Source organism: Charadrius vociferus, unplaced genomic scaffold (assembly GCF_000708025.1).
Source record: "Charadrius vociferus isolate BGI_N301 unplaced genomic scaffold, ASM70802v2 scaffold839, whole genome shotgun sequence".
Classification (NCBI taxonomy): Eukaryota; Metazoa; Chordata; class Aves; order Charadriiformes; family Charadriidae; genus Charadrius; species Charadrius vociferus.
In genome coordinates, this window is record NW_009650168.1 from 671,312 (window position 1) to 680,843 (window position 9,532).

Consider the following 9,532-nt stretch of genomic DNA (forward strand, 5'->3'; position numbering starts at 1 on the left):
ATACCTTCTTGTTTATATGCACCTATTTTAACCGGACGCCTCTTGCAGTAAAAGAGCGTTTCCGATTATTCTGAGCAGTTTGAATGCAATCTCGTTGTAGCCTGCCGTGACGTATGCACTTAATACGTTTTCAGATTTTCCCCCCCATGACATATTGGCTTCGTATAGATATTGAAACATGCTGACCGTAGCATTGATAGCTCCTGCATAGTCATAACAACTGTAAGTACAGGACAAACACACCAGGTAATAACAGCTTTTAAGGTTTGCATTCTGTATTTGTTTGCAACATACAGGAAATCTCAGCAAGTGAAACATCTCTTAACACCAACAGAATAAAATACAATTTTTTTTGTTTGTTTGTTTTCGATTTGATTTGTGCAAGGCTTTTTTTTTTCTTTTTTCTTTTTTTTTTTTTTTTTAATATTTACAATACCCACCCAGTAGACTGTGCAAAACCAACCCACTTTTACAGTATAAACTCTTCCTCTTCCACAGTGGACATCACTGCTTCAGTGTTCTTTTATGCTGAATTCTTCATGTACAACAATAGCAATCAAAACAACATGCTAAAACTAGAAAAAGGAAAAAAAAACATATATTTGTGCTCATGCTGCATCAAGTGCATCCAGCTCTGCTGGATAAGAATTCAAAACATCTATCCTCCAAAAACTCCATTCCATGGGACCAAATGGATTTGAGCCGATTTTCTCAGCATTTAGGTGGCAGTGGAAGTGGGTTTGGGTTCCTTGTGTATTTCTGAGGGTAGGCAGAGCAATCTATTCACAAGATAAAAATATTATATAGCAACTGTTCTTTCTCCTATCCATTACTTTAAAAAATCATGATATACAGTTATGAGGCTACTGTGTTAACTGACATTTTCTCATTAGTAAATGAAGAAAAAAACAGTGTAAATTACCAATGGTTTAGGAATTAAACCAACTGTAAAACTGTTCTAGAAATCTGTTTTAAGGCAGTGAGACAGCACCATAAGAAATGTTCCTTCTTTCACTGAAAAGGCTCAAACAAGTGAAGCCCTAAAAAGCCTTTAATCAGTGTTGGTTAATAACTGGTATAAAACTGTTGTTAAGGAGTGGGCAGGTGGTTAAAAAAGACCTTTGTGGTAAAAACAACTTTATAAAATCTGTGACTCGTGTACTAAAAACTTGATGGAGCGCATCACCGTGACCATGGCAGTTAGAATTAAATTGGCACTTATCCAGCATATCACAGTCATGTTTTCTGGTGATTGCACAATACTGTTTGTGCTTTCTGAGTTACTATCATCATCTTTGACTCATTTTGGAATGGGCAGTAGCGTACAACACAAACACCACTGCAGTCCTGTGACCAGCACCATGTGGCACAACAGAGGTTAGAAGAGAATTAGAAGACCGCATTGTTCATGCAGCGCCTCAGGGTAAACTAAAGGAAAAAACCAGAAGAAGTTGTACTGTAAACTTGTACAGAGAAACAGAGACAGAGAGAGAGAGAAACAGAGAGAGAGTAAGAGGAAAAGGGAAAAAAAAATTATTCCAGTTTGGCTAACACGTGTGCAATCTGCTTAGATGCCCTTGGTCTAGGGCCCTTTCCAGTTGACAAATGGAGTCTCACTTGGCTCCATAGGTATCGAAATGCCTTGAAATTAAACTAATTCAAGCTTTCCACTTCAATTTTTCTTCCTGACTTTGCAGAGTTAGGTCTCCTGCCTACCTACAACACACCATTCTCACTCAGGGACCTCGGCGTGCTGCTTTAATACTGGCAGTGGTCTAGTGGAAACAGATTTTACCATAATCCTCCACCAAGGTTTGTCCCTTTCAGAGAGTTGATTCAAGGGACGAATCCAAAATGTCGTCATGGTGGCTGGTGCTATCACTGTCACAGCTTTGTGCGCTCGAATAGTTGGCTGCCTCTTGAAGTCTCATTAGCATATTCATCTGAAAGAAGAAAGCAATGTTTACATAATCTCGTCTCATTTAATGCTGCAGTGACCGTGTTAAAATTTAATTAAGCTCCCTTGCTGTATGAGGTGTGCTGGTATCTAGCTGAGGGGACCATACAAAAGGATTTCAGAAAGGGCAGGGTGTCAGCGGCTCCTCCTGGCACCCTTTTCACTGCCTTCTGGTCTTTAAATAGAAGTTTAAAGGTCCAAAGAGCCAGAGGGATACAATGGAGCTGCCCGATAACTCTCTTTAATTCAGGGGTGAGACCAGCTGCAGCTGCAACCACAGGCAGGGGAAGGAAGCCATATCACAGCTGGACATCTGGGCCTGTATTTGGAGACAGTCAAGCTTCCAGATAATTTTTGGATGGCGGAGACACACTACATTGGAAAAGCAACTGAAAACACAATCACACCAGCATACCCTCTCTGCAAGAGAGAGATGGGGAGCGAGCGAGAGAGGGGTGGACCGAGGCCAGCCGCTTCATACAAGAGTCCCATCTGCTGTCGAGGGGCTGACCTCAGCAGGGGAGCAGCAACAGATCCTCCTACCCAGGAGAGGAGAGCCCCCACCTAATTAGGGGATTATTGGAACCTGAAACCCATCTGAAAAATCATCAAAAAGCTGCATTAAGCCCCAGAAAATTACTTGGACGCTTGACGCCTAACTCTGTGTAATGATCAGGATTTTATTTATAAAACATCTGCTTCTGCCAGCATTCTCAGGGCTGCAAGCAATGTTGACATTGCTTTAGTGTTTTTCAAGGAACAAATACGCTGTCATTACAAAAAAGCAGGCAATGAAAAACCAAAGAGAAAGACGTATCCTTGTGTGGGTTTGTGTTAAACACCTTTTTCTAGCTTGCTCAGGAATCCTTACATCTCTGTGGTTTCAACCCGCACAGCTTGTAAAGTTTTCTCTAGGCATCGAACAGCATTTAATACTCTTTAATGCTATCAGGTAGCTTTTGCTGAAGGTTTAATAGGTATCCATGTTTGGGAATAGAGGATACATGCAGTGGGTGTTCGATACAGCCTGCACGTGACATGTCCTGTTTCCACAAGTGCAGTGTCTGTCTCTCCATGAGCCCCACCGCAGGCAGGGGCAAGCCCTCCATTCACACGTTTCAAGCTTCTGATATTTAGTCAGATACGGATACTGATCACAGTGCGCAGGGAGTAAGGGTGATGGGACACCGAGCTCGAGCTGCCCACGTATTTTCACCTTAGAGGAGATGATGCATATGTGCTGGAAGCCTCTGGCCAGTACACTCACTGGCAGCCCAAATCACAGGGTCAAACAATCATCCCAAAGCTTATGGACTGGGAGACAGGGGATCAAATGATATTTTTCTAGCAAATGCTTCAGTGAGGCTGAGGAGTCATTTTCTTAGCACTGATAAGAGTTAAATGCATTTTCCTCTGAGAAATTCCCTTTTCCAAGGGCTGCCTGTATTCTAGAAGCACAGTTCTCTAAAATGATATTTGGAATTGTGATAAAGGTAGTCTGTAGAGAAAGTACTACGCAAGAATAGCAGTTCAATATATGCAGTTTAATAGTTCATTATCAGAGGCAGCAATGGTAAACCCAAATGTCTGGGATCATATTTAAATAATACAATACATGGCATTGAGGGAAATTAACCTCTTATCTTTTAATGCCACCACACTTGCATTTCTTGTACATTAAGACTGTTATACAGTCATCAGTTATCTTGTAATGTTTTGAGGGATGGGAGGATAGCTGTCTAATTTGCATTTCCACTAAATTCTCTGTGATAGACAAATTAGATAATGCGAGTTTCTCAGTCCCTCATTTGTAGAATGTAGATGAAGGACTGCCCAACCTGGAAAGGTGTTTCTAGAATAAACTGATTGATAAATTAATGAAGAGTGGTACTCGAACATTATAATGATGAAGACTAGATACATTTCTGGGCAGATGGGAAATGCAAACAATTTAGGAACATATTAATGTGATGGTGATACCTGCCCTCCTACTAGATTTTCTTTTTATTTTCAACCTTTTTAATCAATTATAGTAGGATTCACTTTAAAAGCCCGTTTTGGAACAGGTACACAGTAGATTTTTACTGTAAGTGTACAATTTAACATGTGAGAGTACAGCACATACTGAAAAGCCTTTTCCTCAGAGTTTAAATCTTACCAAGGGATCCCCCTCTGTATCAGTCTGTGGAACATGCTTTGAGGTTGTTCCTTCCTTTGCTGATGCATAACCTTCATAACCAACATCTTCTGGTCTTAACTGAAGTAGTGATGGCCACTCATGCTGTAGAGATGCAGAGCTCCATGGGTAGGTATCAGCTACCCACTTGGAGGGATCCTCCCAGGGTGCCCGCTTACCGTACATCTATATTATGGATATAACACAGGTAAGTGTCCTACAGAGTTTTCAGTACCAGTTTTAACAGCAGACAAAAGTCATCAGAAACATCTAAACTGTTTCAGTAAGTCATTTGCTTTCGGGCGTGCTCAGCACTCGGATATGGTAAGACATTCAAAAGACCTCATCTCCATTAATGCCCCTTCAATACACAGAGTGGCTGCAAGTTAAAAAGCACTCCATAACTAGTGATACTTGTGGGCAATAGCGGGAGCCACAAATTCTTGATACAACGTGAAGTAAGACCTTTAGGTAATTTGCTTAAGGCATATCAGTGAAATTAACTCAGACCTATCTAAAGCATTAAAGTTAATTGGATTTTGTTTGAAGTGAATTAGGAGGTGCCAGTACAGATTGTTCTCTTCTCCTAGCAAAATTGGATGCAGAAGCAGACATCTGTCCACACCTTGAGATCCTTCACAAGGTTAAGAGAAGAAATTCACAAAGGATAGGTTTTCCTTAATATGAGGCACAAAAATGTTTATGAATCTGGAAGGAGGACAGAGGAAGGAAGAATAAGATTATTGTAAGTTTAGGAGGTCTAGGTAGCTTCCTTACTAAAATGCATCCTTCCCCACATTACTGTTCATGAGCAACATGTTAACAGAGAGCCCCACAGTTGCTGCTTTACAGTTTTTCTTTAACTGTGACAATGACACATTGGGAGGGGGAGCCATCCACCCGGGCTTTCTGTGATTTTTCCCAGCTCAAACAGTCTCAGGCAATCCAGGGAGCAGCATAATATTGGCAGGGCATACACTCATGGAGCATTTAGATGGGCTGCACTCCTAAAGGGAGTAAAACAGTGAAGGATTTTAGTGCTAAAGCCAGAGAGATGAGTTGTGCTTATCACTGCAACACCTGCTCCCAGCCACTTGCTGAATCCAGAGCTCCGGGTTCGGCAGCCAAGTTCCCTATGTTATGTACAGAGATGCTCAGACTCCTTCTGCCCTGAAGCTAGGATGCTATAACAGGGATCTGCCTAAATAAGCCAAGAGGAAATGTTTCTCAGGGAGGGAGCAGGCTAACTCCAGGCTGTAGGCAGCACTTCCCCTCATCTGAGATTAACAGTGATTAAATCTTTTCTGGAATCTGGAGCAAGGCTTGTAAATTCCATGTCTGACAAGTAAGTTTGCAAAGTACCAGGCTAGAAAGGCATTTTCTACCCGTCCCTGGTTCCAGTAACGTCTAATTATATCATATAAAAGATTTCTGTCTATTATTAATAATGTTATTCTATGGAAGCCATCCAAAGCAGCTAAAAATTGGAACGGCTCATGAAGCAACATATTTTCTTCTATATGCTGCCATCTTCTGCTCCAGAATTGAAGTTTTCATTTAAGTAGGTACCCTGTATACTTGGGAAAATATGAGCATGAAGAATATCACTGCATTTTTATAGCTGTTCTAAACAAGCACTGTTAATCTCACTGTGGCTGTTCTATCAGATGTTTGGCAGTTTTTTTTGCAGAAGGCATAAACACTCTGTAATTCCCAGAGAGATAAGCAGTTTCAGGAAAGCGTGAGATATTCAACAGGCGAGATTCTAAACCTGCATCGCATCAGTATGTCACTATGTCAATACAAGGTGATAAAGAAACCGCAGCTGCTTACACAGTTCTTTGACTAGTCCATAACAATCCCCTCTGCACTGTGCAGTAATTTCTTTCAGTGTCATGTGTGGCAAAAAACTGCCTTTCCACAAGGTGTGTTTTTAGACAACATAGAATTGCAGTGCATAAATGGAAAAGGAAAAAGGAGAAAGCCAAATAAAGATTGAAGAAAAGAAAAAAGAAGAAAAGATTAATTTCAAGATTTAGGTTTGCTCCAAAGATGTGAAATGGTCTGAAATCTTAACCTATACAGGACAGCTTACAGTGCTTTCTACAGCAAATCTACTTGTAGCCTTCTTTCTATTAAAATAGAAGAAATTTTAATTGTTCGTTAACAAACAATGGTACTGCTGCTTACACCGAGCTCTAGAGAGGAGAGGACAGAGGGAACCGTGAAGCACTGTGATCTGATGGCAGTTACCCAAAATGAGAATTACAGTCAGGAGGAAACCTTAGCCCTTATAGAGAAAAGAAAAAAGGAGAAACAAAACAATGGGAAATACAAGCAGGGTTGCAAGATATAAGGGCAAAAAGGGACAGACCTTCAGCAGGGCTGAAAAGTAAATTATCTCAATCTGGTTAGATAAGGCCAGTAAACACTTTTTTTTTTTTTTTTTTTCTGAATGGTGTAAATATCCTCATTCAGAAGCTTTCCCCCACAAGCCTGCGTGCCTACATTTGGACATAGGTGGGAGAGGATTACAGTGACCAAAGCTATATTCTTGCACCAGCGTAAGGGCTATTAACTCTTCCATGCAGGGACAGGCTGAGGCTGCCTTGATTCAGGGGGACAATCTGAGCTGTATTTAGCATTGCTGTGAACTCTTTAAAGAGTGGAAAAAAAGAACCTTCCCCCAGTCACAGAGAAGAAAACCTTTTCATAAAATACAAGATACACTAGTGCTGGAGCAGACAAAGCCAAATTATAGAGCAGAGTAAGAGTAGGTCAAAAGGAGTTCAAGGCTGATTTCTATAATCCCTCCACAGATTTTCTTCTTGCAAATGCAACAGCATTCTTACTTGGATGCATTGGTTAAAAGTAGCTTGGAGAAAGCCTATGAAACTAATTAAAAAAAAAATTTGGTGGGAAACAAATGACATACCTGAAGTCCTTCTCTCACAGCTTCCAGAAGATAGGGCACCAGGGAATAGTTCCAGAGGTCTGTGAACCACACTCTGGAGCCATCAACATCCATAGGGCAAGGGAGGAAGAGGCGGGGACCTGAGAAGTCAAGTTGTGTTTTAAAAAAAGCAGAACTAGGGAACACGTTAAACATAATCTTCACAGAATTAAAAAAGCAGTATTAGAGCAAATTCAAGGGAAGAGAGTACTAATAAAGGACTACCATAAGGGAGCCATAAGTCTCCTGCTATTAAAAATGAACTAATGTCACTTTTATCCAATTCTAAGGCCTGATGAACACTTATAAGTTTTACAGGCAAACCTATGTAAAAGGATGACTTCTTTGCTAACATAGCTATTCCACTAAAAGGCCTCAGGTACATGAATATCTCCCACCTGCTAGTTTGCTTAACTGACTGTCCAAGTGTCTTTATTGCTGTGATTATACTGCAGTGTGAAAAGCTCACGAAAGTTGCTATTGAGGTAATTTTTTGTAAATTTAACTTTTAAAAATTATGATAGTTTACCTGAAACTCTTTAGCAACCAAGGCAGAAATACGAGGAAATACACACTCTCTCATTAAACTTTCAATTTTCATTTCAATCTTGCTGTCAACTAGACAAATTCCCGACACTGATGTTGTACTTCCCGTTGAGACATGACAGCTTTTAAAAAGATGATATATTCTTCACAAATCCCTAAAATGCTCAGCCTGCATCCTTATTTCAAACCACTTCACCAATGGACTCACCAATGGTTACATCTGAAGAGCTGTGCGTTTCTAGGAAGCTGTTGAGATGATGCCATGTTTTGGGGATCCAGTCAATAATTTTGATGAGATCATTATTGCGTATGTTCTTTTCTATTTCAGTCTCAATCAGTTTCCTTCTCAGATATCTGCCCAAGAAACCTTTAACAGGCTCTGTGTGATTAGCACACAGCACCCACCTGGGTAGAAGGGATAAATGTCAAGCAGCAATGAATAGCAAATACATCATTTCCTCTTAAACATACAGATGAAGGTAATGTAATAAGCTTCTGAGTCTTGTTAGTCAGCAAGTATACAACTACTCAAATAAACCACATTATTGCCCTCTGCTGCAACGCAATCATTGCTGGATTAATTCAAGACACTGCTGAAGACAAATGGAATGCAAGAATGCAATTGTCTTCAGTAACTTGCTAGAGGTGCCAGAAAGTATCTTAATTCTTCCACCATTCCCCGACACCATTCAGAGACCCATCAATATAGGAGAGACACAGAAGCTAAAACACTTGGCTATGATGAGACACAAGATCAATGTTTGTTAAAGAACAGGGCTGAGAAGCAGGGAGCTGTGCAAACATGGCCACAGTAAATACAAAATGAATGTACCTGAAATTGTGATGCAGCTCCAGATTTGGTGAAGAAGAAACTCCCTGGTTCATGGTTCCAATAATATAGGGACTGAAAAGAGAAAAGTATTAGGGTTTTTTGAGGAAGAATCCATTCAGATAGTCAGAGAATATTTTTTCTCTTTATCTGTAAGAGTCTCTTGACGTATTGTAGTTTTAGATTTAAAATATTTCTGAGGTGCCTTTTTTTTTAATGTCTGTAATAAAAAAATAAATGAGGTAAACCTGTCCTCATATACCTAATAATTTTGCAGTAGGCTTAGAATTTTAATTTCAGAAGCCAGTGAATCTCATGAGTAAGACATAGCATGCAGTGGTTTTATGAAGGGATGTCCCTATGACTTCTGCTTTTACAGACAGCAGAAACAGCCAGTTTTATAGGCCACTAAAAGTTCCAGAAAACATGTTTATTCTTGCTTGGCAACAAACGACAGTCAGCAAACTTCATACTTCTGCACTGCTAGAGGAAAACTGTAGGAAGTGCAAGTCTGCCAGATATACAGCTGCTTCTGCATGGCATGGTTCGTGTGTTCACACATATCCCAAATTCTGCTATTATAAAGTGCATTTCTTACTCTCCCATAAACTGTCCTCATGGTACTAATGAGCTTGAATGATGTGGCAGGGTGAAAGGGATAAGACCCTAATTCAGTCAAGCGTTCAAGTACATTCTTAAATTCTGTGGTACGTTTAGATCTCACTGAGATGCATGGGAGTCATATAAATTAAGTGAAGCAGATAACTTAGTACTTGGCTGAAGAGGGTTAAAATTATTCAAGAACAGCCTATGGGAGCCTAATTTTCCACTGTGACATTTTATTTTGCAAAATAACAACAAGCTTTTACTGTTTTAATTGCAAAAGGTGTGTGAAAGGGGAAAGAAGAGTTACTACCTACCATTTATTATATTTACAGTTGAGGAAACCATTGAAGATGTCACTTAGTGAACTGATGTGGTGGAGGTTATCAAGAATTATGACCACAGGGAGGTCAGCACCATTGTTGTCAGCACTGCATTGCTCAGCTAGGTTTGCTAGGTATTGTCGCA

General features: G+C 40.2%; 1 protein-coding gene across 1 annotated transcript in view; it reads right to left on the reverse strand.

Annotated features, from left to right (window-relative positions):
* Nucleotides 1-423: 423 nt before the first annotated feature.
* The window catches only part of NAV3 (neuron navigator 3), a gene marked incomplete at its 5' end in the record, with an annotated part of 193,789 nt that continues 184,680 nt past the window's right edge, over nt 424-9,532 (reverse strand). The window contains 6 exons of the mRNA XM_009892466.1: nt 424-1,943; nt 4,116-4,319; nt 7,069-7,187; nt 7,841-8,037; nt 8,465-8,536; nt 9,382-9,532. Coding sequence (XP_009890768.1) covers nt 1,824-1,943; nt 4,116-4,319; nt 7,069-7,187; nt 7,841-8,037; nt 8,465-8,536; nt 9,382-9,532 — 863 coding nt within the window. The remainder of the gene's footprint in view (nt 1,944-4,115; nt 4,320-7,068; nt 7,188-7,840; nt 8,038-8,464; nt 8,537-9,381) is intronic.